Source organism: Phocoena phocoena, chromosome 13, assembly GCF_963924675.1.
Source record: "Phocoena phocoena chromosome 13, mPhoPho1.1, whole genome shotgun sequence".
Classification (NCBI taxonomy): Eukaryota; Metazoa; Chordata; class Mammalia; order Artiodactyla; family Phocoenidae; genus Phocoena; species Phocoena phocoena.
The window spans coordinates 8203173-8225489 of NC_089231.1; the positions used below are offsets into that span (position 1 = coordinate 8203173).

General features: G+C 36.1%; 1 protein-coding gene across 1 annotated transcript in view; it reads right to left on the reverse strand.

The window, feature by feature from the left end:
- DOK6 (docking protein 6) overlaps positions 1–22317 on the reverse strand; it is a 392906-nt gene that overhangs the window by 245068 nt on the left and 125521 nt on the right. The window contains exon 2 of the mRNA XM_065890010.1: positions 14262–14369. Coding sequence (XP_065746082.1) covers positions 14262–14369 — 108 coding nt within the window. The remainder of the gene's footprint in view (positions 1–14261; positions 14370–22317) is intronic.

Genomic DNA, 22317 nt, shown 5'->3' on the forward strand with positions numbered 1-22317 from the left:
TCTCTTTAGACCACTTCCCATTTATTAAAGACCTACATCAGCACCTGTTTTCGCCAGCATTTCTCTCAAGCTCATCTCCTCAGGGCACAAAATGTCTGCTGCATTTCCAGCTATCACGTTTTCAATGTAGAAAAAGGGAATAAGGGACATTACTGGCTATATCAGAAAATACAAATTCCTTTCTAACCTTTTAGTAGGCTTAAAATTTTTATCTCATTGGCCAGAAATGTACCTCCATAACTGCAGGAAGCGTAAAAAGTGATCGTCTAGCTCTTTCAGTCTCTATATTGAAGATGGGAATGGAAGAAGTGAGTTACAAATGGGTGGATGTTGAGTTAGCAATTAATTCAATTAAACCCCATGCCTGAACTGTCGGAGTTGCATCATGTTTTGCTTCAAATACAATACCTATCTTGTGTATACCTCCTACAGGCTACGAGGGAAAGGGGATACTCTCACTTTTGCCAGACCAAAAACATCCCTTCCCAAATGAAGATAAACAAAAATTTAAATAGTACACACTAGAGTTAGATCACAACACAGAGATACTCCAGGTCACCTGACCTAGTCACAGGAGCTTTTTCTCCAGCTGGACGTAGGAGAGAAAGAGAAGCTTGAGAATGTCTTGGTGTTCCACTGCTGTCTCAGACAGGGAAAGAGCCACAGAAGTCAAGGATTTCGGGCAGCCTCTAGCTGCTGAGAGCAAACCTTGGCAGCCAGCAAGGAAACAGGGACTTCAGTCTTACAGCTGCGAGGAACTGAATCAGCCAACTCCAGAAGGAGCTTGGAAGCAGATTTTTCTCCAGAGCCACCAGATAAGAGCTCAGTCTGACTGACCACTTGACTTCACCCTCATGGAACCCTCAACAGAGAACACAGCCATACTGCACCTTACGACCTACAGCACTGTGAGCTCATAAATGCCCGTTTTTTGAGACCCTGAGTTGGTGGTAATTTGTTACACAACCATAGTAAGTGAAAGTTATATTCCAATTATTTGTCATTAAACTGCATAAAAGATCCAAGTTTGGGGATAATAATGAGTCTGACCACATGAGTTTATCTGCAAGATGGAACTGGAATAAAAGACAGGAAAGTTGACTTTTACATCCACCATCAGAAAGTCAGCTGTACTGACTCTAAGACTAGAATATCATGTAGCCCTGAGCTTAGCAGGACATTTCCACTACACCAAGACAATTTTTTATGAAAGGGTAAAAAGGAGAATAGTGGAGAATTACAGACTACTGCAAATCCAATTAGATTTTAATTTTATAGTACCCTGGATTTCTAAATATGATTAACTTGATTCAAAGACATAGAAAAGGAGAACTGGGGTGGGAATAGTTGCATAAAACTTACAATCCCTCTTTCTCTTTTTCTCCAAATAAATGGGGGAAAACCCCTAACTTCCCTGAATATTGTATAGCAGGAATTTAATCATTTCTTCAGGATGTCAAATTATGTGTGAAAATAATTCTGAATAGAACAAATTCAACACTTATTTCACTGAATCTCAAAGCCTATGGTTCCCTAAATTAAGAACCTGTTCTCTAATCAACAAAATCAGTTAAGTGGCTACTATTGGTTTGTAACCTAAGATTGTTTAATGGGTAATGAAAATTTTACCTTTTGTTATTAGAAGTATTAGACAACTCTGCAATGACCTATACGGGAATAGAATCTAAAAAAAGCGTGGATATATGTATATGTATAACTGATTCACTTTGCTGTACAGCAGAAACTAACACAACATTGTAAAGCAACTATACACTAATAAAAATTAATTAAAATAAAATAAAATGGCCACTGGGCCAATGTAAACACACACACACATACAAAAAGAAGTGTTAGATGTAAAAAGGATTTACAATTTTTAAAATACTATATAATTTGAAACAAATATGTAACAGCGCTATTTATAAAATAAAAGATGCTACATAGATATTTATAGCAAGGTACAAAGTAATAATTCAAGAATAAAGTCTCACTAAAATATTCTTCAAATTTTAAGCTGTAAATGAATATGCATTCATTACTTGAAGTATAATATATAACTTTCCATTAATGGTAGAAAAACAATTTATCCTCAGTGAATATTATGCAATTAGCTTTTCTCCTATTGCATCTGTCAGATATTATACAACTAAGCAGACTTTGTTAATGGGTAAGAGATTTTTAAAAATCCAAAATACATTGATGATATTCTGAAAGAATAATTAAGGGCACTGGATCTAAATCCATTAGATAAATGTAAAAATGCTTCAGAAATCATGGAAATAATGTCATAACAAAATTGTGCTGTTGAATATTCTTTCTCAAATTTACCATCTGATTTACCACGGAAAATGGCTTGTTTGAAATTACAAGTTACTTTATCATGCAAATTGGTCTCAAAATTTTTCTAAAGTTGGTATGAATTATGTCTCTGGTTTCAAAGATGCAAAATCTGAGGCTGAAATGACTTGCACACCATAACTGTTTTAAGTTTCACATTGTCTTACGTGAAGCTGTCGTCTCACTTTCTGAGCTATGATATTATTTGCATTTTACAGACAGGAAAGTGAGAGAAAGACATTGTTTAAAGCATACTATGTCTTCCTGATGTAGCACCACTGCAGAGGATTGCCTCCTACACACACAAGCGAGTAGGTTGAAAAAGTGAATAAAGACAATAATTTTCCTAACATGAATCATATTGCTGCACGCTCTAAGTCAAGCCCAGATTAATCATACAGATATTTTCTAAGCGTCTGATTCCATATTTCTCAGTGAACAGATATCTGTCATAGAGCAATAGGTGATAAACAAGTCCTGATTGCTGAGTGATTGCTTTTCCATGGCTTTCTTAAGCCACACAGAATGATCCTTATTGGAGATATCTTACATGTTGCAAAATTTCAATTGACCTTGACTCAAGTATTACAAACATCAAGTCTAACTCTGGGAGTTCCCTATTATTTTGAGATCACAGCTCCATAAATCCCCTCCATCCAAAGGTCTTAACCCATGGTCTCTCCTGCTGATCTCTGAGAGCTGTCCATTCACAGCCCATCCATCGCTGTCAGTGAAGGTGCATCCAGCCTTGGGCATTTCTCCCCTTCATCTTATCCTACATAAAACCAACTTTTCGTATTCCATTTCTATGAGTCTTCCCTGAGTGACTAGCACTAGGGCTCAGATATTATGAGACAATTAACAAATGATCATGGATTAACTGTGACTGTCACAGGAACCAACGTGTGTGTCCATAGGTGCTTCTGTTCAAGAAACTGAAACGTCTTCAAACTAAGAGATTACAGCTAGATGAATGACTGAATAAATACACAAATGGATAAGATGCCTTAACCCAAATAAACGATTATCACTCTGGGAACTTCTGGTGGGTATTTCAGGAGAAACCAAGCCTATGCTCACTCTTCACATTGCACCAAGTGTGTGTTCATCCAAGCATTTAGCCATTTCTTCAGGGAATCAAAATGAAAATGTTCGAGATACCACACTGTACACACGTGCTGTTTCTACACTTACTGATGCTTTTGCTTCTAGCTTTAAGGACATGCTATATTTATAGGTGGCTGTTTTTCATAAGGACGCCTTCATCTTTTCCCAAATTCTCTCAGATGTTTACTTTACATATAGATAAATAGGACAACTCCAAATAGGAGTAAAACAGAATAAAACAATGTTTTTAATGTCAGGTTATAGGGAATTTAGAAATAATATTGGTCTCAATATGGGCGTCGCTTTTCTGGCATCGAGTAGAATGGGAACTTCACATAGCACTATCTTCATTCATCCTCCTAAGGGATTTTATTTATATTTTCCTCACTACAGACAGCACTCATATTTACTTTATTAAAATTTCTATAAACTGTTTCTTTTTCATCTGCTTAGAAAATTAAGGAAAATTTATTAGCTGATTCTATGTAAATTGCTTTAGTTCAGTTTTCATTGAGGATAAATGTGTTTTGAATATCTGTTATGACAATTATATATAGCTACATTTTCAACCCTAATGCATTTTTAATAACTTCCTTCAGCAGCTAGTGATCTGAATTTCAAATTTCTTTCTATCGAGAAGTAAAAAAAAAAGTATATACCATTTTATAGCAGTTTCATATAAAAAACTGATTTATGCAGCAAGATCTCTCTCACAGTAAACATATCAAATGTCTAAATGAGATCAGTAATACTCATAAGCTTTATAATATGTAGGTTTCAGCTAGAGTATAGCATTACGTTAAAGTTGGTAAAAAAAATAATTGTATCCTTAGATTATTTTGCAGAAGTCGCTCACTTAGGTTGGAAACATTTAGTTCATTTGATTGATTATTTTAATTTATTGCTATTGAGTACTACAGCAGATTTTAGGGCATATCAAAATAACCGGCTAATCAGAAGTTTAAAGTGTTTAAACGTTAACAAATAGGACAATCTGGGAAATCCATAATGGTCTACTTCTTTAAGCCATCTTGAAAATGAAGTATTTTTTTTCCAATTCTGCAGATCCAATATTTGGACTGAGCATTAATTGTTCAAGGGAAAACAAAGATTTTAAATATGCCAGCCTTTTTCATAAAGAGATCTTTCTTTATTGACCTGATCATCAGAGGGAACTATGAGAGATTTAGAGCTTTGCCATGTTCACATCTGAAAAAAGGATTCATAATTCTACAAATGGAAAAAGTCATGGGAAGTGATAGCTCAGTCTTTGATTTTGAAGAAGCGAAAGTATATTTCAGGATAAAAATGTCACGGACATCTTGATTGTTTTTGTTGCCTTGATGGCTGGTTGTCCAGGCCTTGGACAAATTAACCCCATCTGACCCCTGGGTTGGCCTTCTGGACACTAGCTACACCCACCCACCCTGTCATAGGGAGGGGCAGCCCCAGAGCAGAGCAGGACTCACACAGTCTCCAAAGTTCTGTCTTCTCTCTTCTTCAAACTCTTTGCAAATGTCAGTATTTTTAATAACTTTATGGTAAAATTAACAATTATCTCTTTAGAATTATTACATTTTTCAGCTAGGAGTATATTTAAAGAGTCTTGATAATTACTATACATTTTATAAATTTTACTGGTTAGGATTTTCATGTTTATTCTACTAGCATTTCCTCATTTAAATGGGCCTTTTCATAATTGTCTATCATTCCTTGAATTAGCTGGTGTTTTTTTCAGTCAAGTATCAACTTTTTGATTTGTAACTCTCAATAAATTTATAATTGAAATACCTGTGAAATATCTTGGATGTCACCATAAGGCTGGAACTAAGGTCAGTGTCTTTTATAGAGGACGGTTTCATTTTACACCGATCAGGCTTTGACAGAGAAGTGCTGACATACATCCACCTTCACATTAATTCTGTTCCGTAGATTTCCTGGGCAGTTTCACTACAAACTGGCTGTACTTCTAATTGTTTAATGAAATATATACGTGAATATACCATACATAAATACTTCAAAATCTAACATGCCAAGAATCACCTTTTTTTCACCCAGTCTCGATGAACAGCACGACCATTCATCCCTCACCCAGTCCTGAAAAGATATCGTCTTATTCCTCTCTCTTCCATTTCCCCGATATCCAATCAGTTACTAAGTCTTCTTAATTCTACTGACTGTACCTAGAAAATATCACCCAAATCTATCTCCTCTCCATTCACTTTACCGTTCTCCATTTAGGACCCTGTTGTCTATTACGGGGAAGTGGAAATAATGATACTATAATATTTAATTATATTGTTTTTCTGTATATAGTCTATTATCCCATCCATTTGATGTGATGTCACGCAAATTATTTTTTTCTGAATGCATATTTGAAGATATGAAAAACCATTTAAAACCCTTCACAACTGCTCTATTGCTTACAGGATAGAGGTTAAACTCATGAGGAAGGTATTTATGACCCTTCACTTGCCTCACCCACTTCCTTTGTGCTTATTTTCCACCACTACAGCCCTCCTTTCAGAGTTTGCCAACACTAGATTCCTCAAATTTTCTTCAACTCACCATGCAGTGTAGCTTCAGTACTTGTAATCACCCTTTTTCTTCCTCATAGAATGCATCCCTCTCCATTATTTTGTTTTGTCAAAACAGAGTAATCTTAAGAAGCCCTTTGGAAAGTCCTGATTTCCAAAGGTACACAAGTGTTCCCTTTTACTTTTATTACTGCACTTCATCATACTTCATTGTAGTTAGCTATTTATAACCTAGCTTTCTTGTACTGTAAGATCTTAAAACAATAATGATAATAACTCTTAACATTTTTTGACTGCTCTAGACAGTCTTTAAAGAGTTCACATGTAGTATCTTATTTACACCTCATAACAGTGTTGGAGGAGTAGGGCAATTACTGTCACTATTGGAAAAATAAGAAGAGTATCTCAGCTCTTCATCTTCTGAGCCTCAGTGTCTATCTAGTCACTAGATATCACAGTTTCACAAAACTATATATTATATTATATTAATTATATTATATTATTAAAATAGTATTTTCTCTGTTTTCTTGAATTGGGTTTGACAGTCGTTTCCCAATATTCAGGGCAGGGCTCTTTTCCTTTGTAGCATAGTAGAAATTACCCTCAGTGGCAAGATGCACCTGTATGTTACTTATGGCACCCAGTGAAAGCAAATATTTACATGGAAAGTTTTTCCTTTAATTTGAGCAACATCAGAGTTGCCCAATGGTAATATAATTTGGATGGCTAGGGAGAACTTTATCATGTGTGAGTGATAAAGCATGGCAGTATTGAATAATAGAAGAGATGATAAAAGAGAATTTGAATAATGCTAGCTGTACATTCTAAGAAAATAAAGAAGCAAAAATCAGTGTCATAGAGCTAGTTAAGAAGAAAAGTAGTGAGGTTGACACAAATATTTTGGCCTGAATGCCGAAGAGACATTTCAATTTTAACATATACGAAGTAAAAGTGTGTGATTTTTTTTTACCCAGAGCCTATAATAAGACAGCCAGTGAAGCATTAGGCAAAACTTGCTAAAATAGTATCAAAATAAGAGAAGAAACCATTTACATATTTTCTTGAAAACAACCGTTAAGATTTCTTATTACTGATGAATCATGACCAAATTATTCTTCCTTAACGGAATTGGTCTAACTTCACGGTTTTAATTCACAATCACTGAGGAAAACAATAAGATAAAATTCCTGAAAGGAAATTTAAATCACTAGGAAACAGAATTAGCCTCCCAACTGCTGGGAATAATAAGTTGTAACAATAAAAACCTTGAATCTCCAAAACATTGCCATGAGAAAAGTAAATTTTAGCTGTCACACACACTGAATCTAGTTATTAAAGTGCTTTAGGAAGTTTCAAGTTACAGTCAGTGATATCTGTTCAGTTATTTATTAAAAGATGAACTATTCCTATTCTCAGTGCACTGCACAGGGTCTTTCATGACTTAATTTTCACAGACTGGAGAGAGAGCTTACACACATAAAGTGTGTATGTTTTGAAAGTGTTAGTCATAGTTTTCTAACATTAATTTTTATTTAACCTACTTATATCTGCAGTCATTCTTTTCCTTCTTTTTTGTTAAAATGAATGCTCTCTGGTTCTGTTAAAGACCAAACCCTATCATTATACACAAGAACCTTTTAATCATCACAGTTTCTGTCTACTAGGTTGTCCCCTTTGGCATATAGGTGTGTTACAATACATGTCGTACTTAAAAAACATATCTGCTCTATATATTGGCTCAGTTTTACAGTGAAACGTCTTGAAAAACATTGCCTGAGTAGCTATCCGTTCCTTACCCCTCAATCTCGTGTAAGCTACTCCAGGTGAAATAAGTCCCCGTGTTTCACTGAAATAGCTCTTGGCAAAGCCACCAAAGACCTCCATGTTGTCAGCCCAATGGTCCCTTTTCTGTCACCTTTCTCAATCTCTCAAACTAGACACAGATGACCATTTGTTCACATCTTTTAGCACAGTTTTCTCTTAGTTTCCAATGGTTTACCCTTAGTGTTATTTTTCTCATCTTACTGCCTGCTGTTCTCAGATTTCTGTTCTGGCTCCTCCAGCTCTGCTAATCCTCTAAGTGTTGGAGTGTTATCTCCTTTTTCTTCATTCTTTCCCAAGGACATTTTATCCAGTGCTACAGAGTAAAGTGATATCAATATGCCAATGACAGTCAGATAACTAACTTTATCAGTGACATTTCCCCCACCCCAGCCCACATTTGTTTATCTAATTGACTCCTTGACATTTTAGTTTGAATGCCTAATAGACATTTCAAATTTAACATATGCTAAGTGAAACCTTGTGACTTTTACTCAAAGCCTGCTCTTCCGTCTTTCCCATCTTCATGAACTGTACCATCCTTATCTCTGTTGCTCAAGTCCATGAGTCCTACCTTTCACTTACACTCAACATTTAATCCATAGGTACATCCTGTCCATTTTCACAAACTATATCCAAAATGTGTCCTTTGACCTCAAACTTCAATACTAACACATTCATTGGAGTTACCGCCACATCTAGGCTAGACGAATAACACCTAACATTTTCTAAACTAACCATACACCAAGTAAGTAGTTATATGCTTAGCTATAAATTTTCCTCTGTTAATAGCAACTAATTATACTTAAGCTCGTTGTATGTCTACAGTACCATTCATTCCTTACAACAGCTCTCTGTGGTAGGCACTATTAAAATCTTAATCTGTCAGAGGAGAAAAATTAGGTACATAGAGGTTAAATAACTTATGCAATTTCACACAGCTGTTAAATATGGAAGCTGGATTCCAGAGCCTACACTCTTACCCACTGTGTAATGTGGTTAAGATTCTTTTTTATTCCAACTTTATTACTGCCATGTCATTGACCCACAACATGGTGTAAATTTAAGGTGTACAACATAATGTTTGGATACACATATATTGTGAAATGATTACCACAATAAGGTTAGTTAATATCTCCATCACCATTGGTCAAAGGGTAAGATGAATAAGTTCCGAGGAGCTAATGTACACCATGGTGATTACAGCGAAGAGTGCTGTATTATACGCTTGAAAGTTGCTATGAGAGTAGATTGTAAATGTTGTCACCACACAGACCCAAAAGGGGTTAAGATTCTTGATCTTTCTCAACAGGATGATCTTTTTCCTTGTTAACTTTATTGAAGAATGATTTATACACAGTAAGTTACCACCATTTAAAGTGAGCAACTGAATGAATTTTGACCATTGCGTGTACCTTTTAAACCACCACCACAGTAAGAATAAAGAACACTTCCATCACCCCCCTAAACACCTTAGGTCCTTTTGCAGGCCAACCTTCCATCTATTCCTCCCTCAAAATAGGCAACCAAGGGGCTTCCCTGGTGGCGCAGTGGTTGGGAGTCCGCCTGCCGATGCAGGGGACACGGGTTTGTGCCCCGGTCCGGGAAGATCCCACATGCCACAGAGCGGCTGGGCCCGTGAGCCATGGCCGCTGAGCCTGTGCGTCTGGAGCCTGTGCTCCGCAACGGGAGAGGCCACAGCAGTGAGAGGCCCCCACGTACCGCCAAAAAAAAAAAAAAAAAAAATAGGCAACCAAGGATATGTTTTCTTTTCTATAAATAAGAATTTTGTTACTACAAATACAAGGGTGAAATTATACAATATGTATTATTTTGGGTCTTCTTTCAGTCAGCATTATGATTCTGAGATTCATCTGTTATTATGTGTGTCAGTAGGTCTTTCCTTTCAATCATTCAGTTGTTTTCCATTGACGGATGTACCACAATTAGTTTATTCATTCTCCTGTTTGGGTTGTTTCCACTTGTAGGCTATTTTGAATAAAGCTACTATGAACATTTTCGTACATATATTTATTTGGACATGGCTATTCATTTGCGGGGAAGGGGAGTAAATTTCTAGAAGTGGAATGGCTGGACAGATGTATGTTTACTCTTTTAAAGAAACTGCCAACTGTTTTACAAAGTGCTTATAAAATTTTACATGTCCATCAGCAATGTATGAGTTCTACAACTCTGGTTAGTTTCAATCTTTCTGGTTTTAGCCATTCTAATGGATGGACAGTGTTACTTTGAATTTAAACCTTGCAGATCACTGGTGATGTTGAGCATCTTTTCATGTTCTTGTTTGCTGTTCATATATCTTATTTTAGGAAATATCTGTTCACATCTTTTGTTCAACCTAAAATACTGGGTTTTTATTCTGTTATTGAGTTCTAAGAATTCTTTAAGTATTCTGGATATGTGTTTCTGGTCAGAGAAATGTTTGCATGTATTTTCCCAGACTTACCTGCCTTTTTATTTTGTTAGCTAGATCACTTGAAGAGAAAAAGTTTTAAATTTCAATACAGCTCAATTTACCAATCTTTTCTTATGGTTTATACTTTTTGTGTGCTGAGAAATATTTGCTTATTACAAAGTGGAAAAGGTTTTCTCCTATACTTACTACAGGGAGTTTTATAGTTTTGGCGTTTAAATTTAGACCAATGATCTGCTCTGAGTTTATTATGTGTATAATGTGATGTAAGATCAATGTTCATTTATTTACATAGAGACATCTAGTTGTTCTAGCACCATTAGTTGGAGAAAGTTTCTTTTCCTATTGACTTGTCTTCATACCTTTGTCAAAATGCAACTGACCATATATGTATCAGTTCATTTCTGACCTCTCTATTCCCTTCCATTGATCTATATAAATATCCTTTTGCTAAAATCATAATATCATGATTTCTGTCACTTTATAATAAGTCTTGAAATCTTATAAATTTCCAATTTTGTTCTTTATTAAAATTGCATTGGTTAATATAGGCTATGCAAATATCCATATAGAATTAGTTTGTCAATACCTACAAGAAAATATTCCTGGAATTTTGATAAGAATTATGTTACATATCGATTTAGGAAGAATTGACCATCCTAAAAATATTGAATTGGTATCAATCTAAGAATATTTTATTTCTTGCCATTTATTTGGGTCCTCTTTAATTCAGCTATTTTCCATAGTTTTCAGTGTAGAGATTGCACATGTGCTTTATAATTATTTGTTGGCACTACTGTAAATTGAGTTTTTTTTAAAAATTAATTTATCAAGTGTTAACTGCTACTATTTAGAAATGCAAATGATCATAAAATGTCATTCACTAAATTCATTCATTAGTTCTGGTATTTGTTTTGAAGACGATCATGCATTTTCAACAAACGATTATGTCACTGAGCATAGAAACAGAGTTTTCTTTTTCTTTTCTGTAGGTATTTGTTAGATGCTTTTTTTCTGATTAAGGAAGTTCATTCTGTCCTTGATGTTCTGAGAGTTTTAAATCATAAATGGATGTTGAATTTTGTCTTTATATGCATACAGAAATGTCTTTCTGTATACATTTAAAGGATCCCATGATATATTTTCTCTTTGTTTCTACATTATTACATTGGTCGATTTTCAAATGTTAAAACAACCTTGCATTTCTATCGTAAATCTTACTTGATCATGTTATTTTAACATATTGTTGAATTAGATTTCCTAATATTTTGTTTAAATGTTCTGATTTGTAGGGATATTGATCAGTCACTTTCCCCTAGTGTCTTTGTCTAGTTTTGGTTTTCAGATAATATCAGTCTGATAAAGTGAGTTGGAAAGGGTTTCCTCCTTTTTATATTTTCCTTAAGTATTTATGTGGATTAATTTTTTCCCTTTAAATATGTTGTAGTATTAACAAGTGAAATGATATGGACCTGAAGTTTTCTTGGTGGGAAAGTTGTGAACTATATAAGTTCAAAGTTTTTATTAGGTCTTCAGCTATTGAATAAGACTAGGTAGTTTGTATCTTTCAAGGAGTTTGTCTATTTCCTTTAAGCTGTCAAGTAGAATTTGTAGTGATAACCCCTCTACTCTTACCAGCCTTTGATTTTTCTTATTATTTTTTTCCTGATAAATTTGGTTAAGAGTTTATCAAGTGAGTGATTTTTTTTGTAAAAGAAACAGCTATTGACTTTACAAAATTTCCTGACTGCTATTTTGGTTTCTGTTTCATTGATATTTTCTCCTGCATTTATTGTTTCTTTCTAATGTAAGAACTCATAGCTATATATTTCCCTGTACTCACCGGTATAGCTCTATTCCACACATGCTGATATTTGTGTTTTTATTAACTTTGAGTTTAGAATACCTGCTAATAGCCTCTGTGACTACTACATTGCCTTGGAATTATTACCCCTTAGACTATGTTAATTACCAAATATTTAGCATTTACTAGATAACATTGATTTCTAATTTAAATAATTTATGGTCAGAGAACACACTCTTTATGACCTCAACCCTTTTCAATTTATTAAGACTTGTTCATATTGAATCAAAATTATCTGCATATGTGTGTCTTTTCCTCTGGAATACAAGCTCTTTCAGGGCAAGGACTGTGCCTCATACATCTCCTCGTGCTCCCCAGTGCATCGTGTAAAGCAGACAGCTTATACTTATCTTTGTCTAAATTATTAACCCTTATAGGTGGTTATAATACTGCTTATAATGTTGCCATTTTGCAAGTAGAAGATGGCTGAATCATGAGTACGTGGACTCTAGGTGCGCTGGCTAGAGAGCGTCCAGCCAGAGTACAGCACTGACCAGCAGGCAGGCGTTCTGACCAGGAATACACAGAATATATACTATGCTCCGTCTTCCAAAATTTTACTCAAAAACTAAACGTTACAGACTTACATTTCACGACCTGGCAGTTTGTCATTAAGTGAGGCTTAAAATTATTGCCATGGTCATCATCATCATACAAAATATCAATATGACTTCAGGCTGCAAATAATTTTTCATATAGTAAGAACCTGCATCACTGTGTTGGTTGTTATTTGATACTCTATCTTAAATAGTCTTCAAAAGAGACATGTAATATTACAATTTTAAAATCCATGTCCTCATGAGAAAACCAGACTCCTATGAGCTTGTAAGTGGCTGGGCAGGAACTTGAACTTGGATTCTCTATTAGTAAATCTATATTAAAATACAGAATACCTCATAGAGAGTTAAAGAAATTCACATTTTAAGCCTTATGATATAGGTTCAAATCTAATACAAAAGATTGCTAGTTATTTGTGTAATAGGATTGGTTAGCACATTACTGCTGAATGATCTATTTTTAATAGACTTTAATTTTTAGAGCAGTGTTACGTTCACAGCAATATTGAGCAGAAAGTACAGAGCTTTCCCGTATGCAACCTGCCCTCACAAATACCTAGCCTCCCCCATTATCAATATCCCCACCAGATGGTACATTTGTTATAACTCATGAACCTACTTTGATACAACATAATCACCCAAAGTCCATATTTTACAGTAAGGTTCACTCTTGGTGTTGTACGTTCTATGGCTTTGGACAGATTTATAATGACATACATCCACCATTATAGTATCATAAAGGGTAGTTTCACTGTCCTAAAAATCCTCAGTCCTGTGCCTATTTATCCCTCCCACCCCCCTCATCCCTGGCAAGCACTCTATTTTTAATAAAAGAAGAAATTAGCACTATACCTCACATAAAATAAATTCCACAGACTAATTACATTATTCAGGGTAACTTACTCTATGTTACCACCAGTGAGGAATTAAAGTCTTTCCTGAGCTTATGTAGGCATTCTATCAAAAAAGCAATGCTGTTTCACAATTCTGCATTCTGATCATGAATCCTCCACATTACTATCGAATACTTAACTCTTTTTGGACATTATCACCAGAGAGAACTTTCAGCAGCACATTTAGTATCACTCTAGGGCAACGTCTTACATACTTTTAATTCTTAGGAAATCGCTATTTCATTCATAGGGTTTAAGTCACACCTCCACACATCAGCATACATGACGATCGTTCTCGTTATGCTGAAAAGAGCAAATGCTTTGTACATTAAGTGTCGTTAACACTGCTAACACCAGCCTCAAAAGTTTTATCTCCAAAACATTGCCCACGCTTGAAATCAAAGTGAAAAATGAAAAGAGGGAAAATGCCTACTCAGCACCTTGGGAAATGATCTGGTTGAGTTATGAGTCATCTCATTTTGCAAAGTAGCAATAAAAATGAGTCTTTCATTTTGCAGAGGTACCACTGGCATTTATAGCAGATGATTAAAATAAAGGAGAAGAACAACTTTTGCATTTTATCAGTGCAGGGACATTTTATCCTGGCCATGCATTTTTGCCTCTGCAGACTTCATCTATCAAAAGAAATGTCTCCACAGTTGTTGCCAAGGGTACAGTTATTCCCCAGAGATTCCAAAGACTGTGACTTACCTTATGAAAGTTTCTGAAATATGCTGCCTTTTCATCTGGAAATTTTTCTAGCCTTCTGGGTCCTTTACTAGACGCCTTCTTAAAAACCAACCAGCAACGTCGGAAAATCTGAAAGTAAATAAAGGAATCCCATTATATCTTTTGTACGTGAGTTTAGTAGCATCAGGGATTTATCTGTTCAACTAATCCGGGGGAATAAATTGTTTTACATGCACTTATCTTACAGAGAGAAAAAAATTGGGAATTCAGAGGCATGTTATTCTTTAAAATTATAGCAAATTTTAAAAACAATATTAAATATAAACAAATTTTATATGAAAAGATTTTATGCTATGACATTTTCAGTGCACTGGCTTCAATCCTCTTTAATCTAACTAAATCATCTGGGTATCAACACCATATAAAGTATTTATTCTCACCATCCTGGTGACAAACAATTCTGTTTTCCATGATAATGAAGTAAAAATTTACTAAGATTAAGCACTTTCATAATGTTCAATATTCTTTGGAAAAACATCACATTTAAAAATTAACTTACAGTGTTCATTATAAAAAATGCTCATATACTGCTTTAGAAAATGAAACAGATATCTTTTTATAATGGACACATCTGTCACGCCCTTCTATGCTTTTATAGCACCTACTATTTACTAAACACTTATTATGTGCAATACATTTTAAAATTTATAGACACATTTAATCCTTATACCTACTATATGAGGTAGGTTGTCTTCATTTTAGGATAAAGATAGTAAGACAGTAAGAGTGTCAGGATTTGAACACACATCTGTCTGAACACACATCTCTTCAGCTTTGTTTAAAAAAAAAGCAGGGCTATATATTACACAAACACAGGCCCTTCTTTCTGGACTCTTCCTGATTTTACAGGAATAATTCATGTTGGCTCTTACACTGTCACCTGATGCCCACCTTAAAACCCTCCATCCACAGGTATGTTTAAGTCAAATCAATAAAATGAGACTTTTTTCAATAACTAAAGAGGTCTAGAAATGCAAATTTAATATTTCAAACTTTTATAGAAATGCATATTTTTGCTGGAGTTTACATTCTCTATAGCCAGAAACTAAGATCACTGTATTTCTGTTCTATTTCTCTTTTTTATTTTTAAAATTTATTTATTTATTTATTTTTAAACATCTTTATTGGAGTATAATTGCTTTACAATGTTAGTTTCTGCTTCATAAAAAAATGAATCAGCTATACATATACATACATCCCCATATCTCTTCCCTCATGGGTCACCCTCCCACCCTCCCTGTCCCACCCCTCTAGGTGGTCACAAAGCACCGAGCAGATCTCCCTGTGCTATACAGCTGCTTCCCACTAGCTATCTATTTTACATTTGGTAGTGTATATATGTCCATGCCACTCTGTCACTTCGTCCCAGCTTACCCTTCCCCCTCCCAGTGTCAAGCCCATTCTCTACGTCTGCGTCTTTATTCCTGTCCTGCCCCTAGGTCCTTCAGAACCTTTTTTTTTTTTTTTTTTAGATTCCATACATATGTGTTAGCATATGGTATTTATTTTTCTCTTTCTGACTTCACTCTGTACGACAGTCTCTAGGTCCATCCACCTCACTACAAATAACTCAATTTCATTTCTTTATATGGTTGAGTAATATTCCATTATATATATGTGCCACATCTTCTTTATCCATTCGTCTGTCGATGGACACTTAGGTGGCTTCCATGAACTACCTACTGTAAATACAGCTGCAATGAACATTGCGGTACATGACTCTTTTTGAATTATGCTTTTCTCAGGCTATATGCCCAGTAGTGGGATTGCTGGGTCATATGGTAGTTCTATTTTTAGTTTTTAAAGGAACCTCCATACTCTTCTCCATAGTGGCTGTATCAATTTACATTCCCACCAACAGTGCAAGGGGGTTCCCTTTACTCCACCCCCTCTCCAGCATTTATTATTTGTAGATTTTTTGAATATGGCCATTCTGATGGTTGTGAGGTGATACCTCATTGTGTTTTTCACCTGCAATTCTCTAATGATTAGTGATGTTGAGCATCCTTTCATGTGTTTGTTGGCAATCTGTATATCTTCTTTGGAGAAATGTCTGTTTAGGTCTTCTGCCCATTTTTGGATTGGGTTGTTTTTTTGATATTGAGCTGCATGAGCTGCTTGTAAATTTTGGAGATTAATCCTTTGTCAGTTGCTTAATTTGCAAATATGTTCTCCCATTCTGAGGGCTGTCTTTTTGTCTTGTTTATGGTTTCCTTTGCTGTGCAAAAGGTTTAAGTTTCATTAGGTCCCATTTGTTTATTTTTGTTTTAATTTGCATTTCTCTAGGAGGTGGGTCAGGAAGGATCTTGCTGTGATTTATGTCATGGAGTGTTCTGCCTATGTTTTCCTCTAAGAGTTTTAAAGTGTCTGGTCTTACATTTAGGTCTTCAATCCATTTTGAGTTTATTTTTGTGTATGGTGTTACGGAGTGTTCTAATTTCATTCTTTTACATGTAGCTGTCCAGTTTTCCCAGCACCACTTATTGAAGAGACTGTCTTTTCTCCATTGTATATCCTTGCCTCCTTTGTCACAGATTAGTTGACCATAGGTGCGTGGGTTTATCTCTGGGTTTTGGGTTGTCGTGTTTACATTGTCATTTGTTTCTAGGTATTTTTTGATTTCCTCTTTGATTTCTTCAGTGATCTCTTGGTTATTTAGTACTGTATTGTTTAGCCTCCATGTGTTTGTAATTTTTACAGATTTTTTCCTGTAATTGATATCTAGTCTCATAGCATTGTGGTTGAAAAAGATACCTGATATGATTTCAGTTTTCTCAAATTTACCAAGATTGATTTGTGATCCAAGATATGATCTATCCTGGAGAATGTTCCAAGAGCACTTAAGAAAGTGTATTCTGTTGTTTTTGGATGGAATGTCCTATAAATATCAATTAAGTCCATCTTATTTAATGTATCATTTAAAGCTTGTGTTTCTTTATTTTCATTTTGGATGATCTGTCCATTGTGAAAGTGGGGTGATAAAGTCCCCTACTATGATTGTGTTACTGTCAATTTCCCCCTTTATGGTTGTCAGCATTTGGCTTATGTATTGAGGTGCTCCTATGTTGGGTCCATAAATATTTACAATTGTCATATCTTCTTCTTGGATTGATCCCTTGATCATTATGCAGTGTCCTTCTTTGTCTCTTGTAATAATCTTTATTTTAAAGTCTATTTTGTCTGATATGTGAATTGCTACTCCAGCTTTCTTTTGACTTCCATTTGCATGGAATATTGTTTTCCATCCTCTCACTTTCAGCCTGTAGGTGTCCCTAGGTCTGAAGTGGGTCTCTTGTAGACAGCATATATATGGGTCTTGTTTTTGTATCCATTCAGCCAGTTTATGTTTTTTGGTTGGAGCATTTAATCCATTTACGTTTAAGGTAATTATCAATATGTGTGTTCCTATTACCATTTTCTTAATTGTTTTGGGTTTGTTTTTGTAGGTCTTTTCCTTCTTTTGCGCTTCTTGCCTAGAGAAGTTCCTTTAGCATTGCTGTAAAGCTGGTTTGGTGGTGTTGAATTCTCTTAGCTTTTGCTTGTCTGTAAAGGTTTTAATTTCTCTGTAGAATCTAAATGAGATCCTTGCTGGGTAGAGTAATCTTGGTTGTAGGTTTTTCCCTTTCATCACTTTAAATATGCCCTGCCACTCCCTTCTGGCTTGCAGAGTTTCTGCTGAAAGATCAGCTGCTTACCTTATGGGGATTCCCTTGTGTGTTATTTGTTGTTTTTCCTTTGCTGCTTTCAATATTTTTTCTTTGTATTTAATTTTTGATAGTTTGATTAGTATGTGTCTTGGCATGTTTCTCCTTGGATTTATCTTGTATGGGACTCTGTGCTTCCCGGACTTGATTGACTATTTCCTTTCCCATATTAGGGAAGTTATCAACTATAATCTCTTCAAATATTTTCTCAGTCCCTTTCTTTTTCTCTTCTTCTTCTGGGACCCCTATATTTCGAATGTTGGCGCATTTAATGTTGTACAAGAGGTCTCTGAGACTGTTCTCGATTCTTTTCATTCTTTTTTCAATATTCTGCTCTGTGGTAGTTATTTCCACTATTTTATCTTCTAGGTCACTTATCCATTCTTCTGCCTTAGTTATTCTGCTATTGATTCCTTCTAGAGAATTTTAAATTTCATTTATTGTGTTGTTCATCATTGTTTGTTTGCTCTTTAGTTCCTCTACGTCCTTGTTAAACGTTTCTTGTATTTTCTCCATTCTATTTCCAAGATTTTGGATCATCTTTACTATCATTATTCTGAATTCTTTTTCAGGTAGACTGCCTATTTCCTCTTCATTTGTTTGGTCTGGTGGGTTTTTACCTTGCTCCTTCATCTGCTTTGTGTTTCTCTCTTCTCATTTTGCTTAACTTACTGTGTTTGGAGTCTCCTTTTTGCAGGCTGCAGGTTTGTAGTTCCCATTGTTTTTGGTGTCTGCCCCCAAAGTGGCTAAGGTTGGTTCACTGGGTTGTGTAAGCTTCCTGGTGGAGGGGACTGGTGCCTGTGTTCTGGTGGATGAGCCTGGATCTTGTCTTTGTGGTGGGCAGGACCACATCTGGTGGTGTGTTTTGGTGTGTCTGTGACCCTATTATGATTTTAGGCAGCCTCTCTGCTAATGGGTGGGGTTACATTCCTGTCTTGCTAGTTGTTTGGCAGGGGGTGTCCAGCACTGAAGCTTGCTGGTCGTTGAGTGGAGGTGGCTCTTAGAGTTGAGATGGAGATCTCTGCGAGAGCTTTCACCATTTGATATTACATGGAGCCGGGAGGTCTCTTGTGGACCAATGTCCTGAACTCCGCTATCCCACCGCAGAGGCACTGGCCTGACACCCAGTTAGAGTACCAAGGCCCTGTCAGCCACACGGCTGAGAAGAAAAGGGAGAAAAAAGAAAGAAAAAAGTAAAATAAAATAAAGTTATTAAAATAAAAAGTAAAAAAATTATTGAAAATTTTAAAAAAATATATAGTAATAAAAAAGAGAAAGAAAGAAGACAGCAACCAAACCAAAAACCAAATCCATCAACGATAACAAGCACTAAAAACTACCCTAAAAAATAAAAATAAAAAAGGACAGACAGAACCCCAAGAGAAATTGTAAAAGCAAAGCTATACAGACAAAATCACACAAAGTCCACTGCCTCAATTTTGGGATGATTTGTTGTCTATTCATGTATTTCACAGATGCAGGGTACATCAAGTTGATTGTGGAGCTTTAATCTGCGGCTCCTGAGGCTGCTGGGAGAGATGTCCCTTCCTCTTCTTTGTTCGCACAGCTCCTGGGGTTCAGCTTTGGATTTAGCTCCGCCTCTGCATGTAGGTCGCTGAGGGCATCTGTTCTTCGCTCTTTGGGGACGTCTGAGGTTGTCTGACAGCATTCAGTAGGTGTTCTGTAGGAGTTGTTCCACATGTAGATGTATTTCTAATGTATTTGTGGGGAGGAAGGTGATCTCCATGTCTTACTCCTCCGCTATCTTGAAGGTCTCTCTTCTGTTCTATTTCTTTAATTATACTGTAAAGTTTATTTATACTGTTTTTTTTTTTTTTTTTGCGGCACGCGGGCCTCTCACTGCTGTGGCCTCTCTCCTTGCGGAGCACAGGCTCCGGACGTGCAGGCTCAGCGGCCATGGCCCACGGGCCCAGCCGCTCCGCGGCACGTGGGATCCTCCCGGACCGGGGCACGAACCCGCGTCCCCCCGCATCGGCAGGCGGACTCTCAACCACTGCGCCACCAGGGAAGCCCTATACTGTTTTTTTTAATATAGGCCAGATACTATAATTCCTCTGGAGTGTGCACTGTCTATTATTCACTAGAAGACAGTGTTTCTCCTGTTCAAAGGCACTCAGAACAATCACAGGAAGACCTCTCATCATAAAAGCAGAATAAACACAATAACAGTACAATCACACAATTTCATATTACTCTTGCTTCCTTTCCTAGCTCCATACTGGTAGCTTCAAAAAGCACATGAAGGACAGCCCTGAGCTTTCAGCACACATGGATATACCTCTCTTTCTCTACCCAGGTGGAGACCCATCTCCTCTGTAACAAGATTTCTAACCACAGCCCAGGACATAAGGAGTTATGACTACTCCTTCAGATCTCCTGGTGTTCTCTCCACACACTTGTGTTCCACATACTGTGTTCTAGTTATTTATTTATTTTTTGACCCCTTACTGATCTCTACCCTCAAGGTAAAACAACCTAAAAAAGGTAGTATAAATATTGATAATAATATGATATCAGCATATGGTTCGTTGGATTCCTCACCCCCAATGTGATGGTAGTTGGAGATGGGGCTTTGGGAGGTAATTAGGGTTAGATGAAGTCATGAGGGTGGGGCCCTCAGGATGGAATTAGTGTCCTTGTAAGAAAAGACACCAGAGAGCCTGCCTTCTCTCCATGCTCTCACAGAAAAAGAGGTCATGTGGACATGCAGTGAGATGCTGGTCATCTGCAAGCTGGGAAGAGGGCTCTTGCCAGAACCTGACCATGCTGGACCTTGATCTTTGACTTCTAACCCCCAGAACTGTGAGAAAATAAATGTCTGTTTTTCAAGCCACTCAGCCTATGGCATTGTGTTATGGCAGCCCACTCTAAGAAAGATACTTTTTTAGATCTTGTTTTTATTAGTGGAGTAGTAGTATTAACAGTAATATTGTGGAAGTGAAAAATAGTTACATGAATCTGAGTAGAAATGTGAGAGATCCAAGGCAGATAAATAAACATATCATTTGCAAAGTATATAGATTATTCATATTTATCTCCTGATTATTTATTAGTGGATTTGGAATTCTAGTTGAGGTAGGAAGACCCTCTTTGAATGCATTTGAGACCAAAAATCCTGGTAATATAGTTTCTGTTCTTTCCTACAGAAGAATACTTTTCCCTGTACCCTGTGCACTTTATTGCTCAGGAACCATGGTGATATTCAATGAAGCCTTGTAATATTCATGGAAGTAAACAAACATACTCCCTGACTGCAATGTCTCAGCTTGTGTGACAACATTATTTTTAACTAAATAGTGAGATAAACATGAGTCAGAAAGCAAAAATGTTTCCATTTAGGCACTTGATACTGCTATAGAATAAACCTGATAATGGATAATGAGGAAAAATAGACTTGGTATTTACGATAGCATCTTATCTCTTTGCTATTACATTAACAGAGGCAACCACATATAGATAAAATTGATTGTTAAAGACCTGATGTAACAGACTGTTTACCAAGCCAAGGCCCTTAAGTTATTATTTTCTTGTTCTGGGATAATTTTAGATTTATAAACACTGGCAAAAATGGTGCAGAGATTTCCCAAAAAGATTTTACCCAGCTTCTCCTAATACTAACATCCTAAATAACCATGATACATTTTTCAAAACTAAGACTTAACGTTAGTAAAATACTATCATCTAAACTACAGATTCTATTCAGAAGTCACCAGTTTTTCACACCAATGTCCTCTTCTGTTTTGGGATCCAATCCAGGTCACCACGGTGCATTCAGTGGTCCTGTCTCCTAATCTCCTCTGATCTTTGACAGTTTCTCAGCCTTTTTTGCTTCTCATGACCTTGACAGTTTTGAAGACTACTGGCCAGGTATTTTGCACAAAGTTCCTCAATTTCTGTTTCAATTAAATTATTTTTGATATTTCAAAAGCCTAATGAAATCTCATAATACACTTATTAAAACAAAATAATTTATTGGGAAAAATAGTATGAATTATCATGACTGTGGACTAGTTATATTTTGCTGTCTAGTTGAATTTTTTAACTTAATTATTTAATAAATGCTAATAAATGCAGAGTTTTGTTTTCCGCCTTGCTTTTTTTTTTTTCAAAATAGTTTGCTTTGTGATGGTAGTAAAAAGGGACCTGGTGCAGAGAATTTGGAAGTGTCTTTCTCTGTCAATGTGAAGTCAAATTCAGCATGAGTCAGCAGTCTGAAAGCAACCTTCTTACCAGAAGCATACAGTTAATAGGAGCACGAGGAAATCACCTCCCTGTTACTCTTTTTCAAGTGG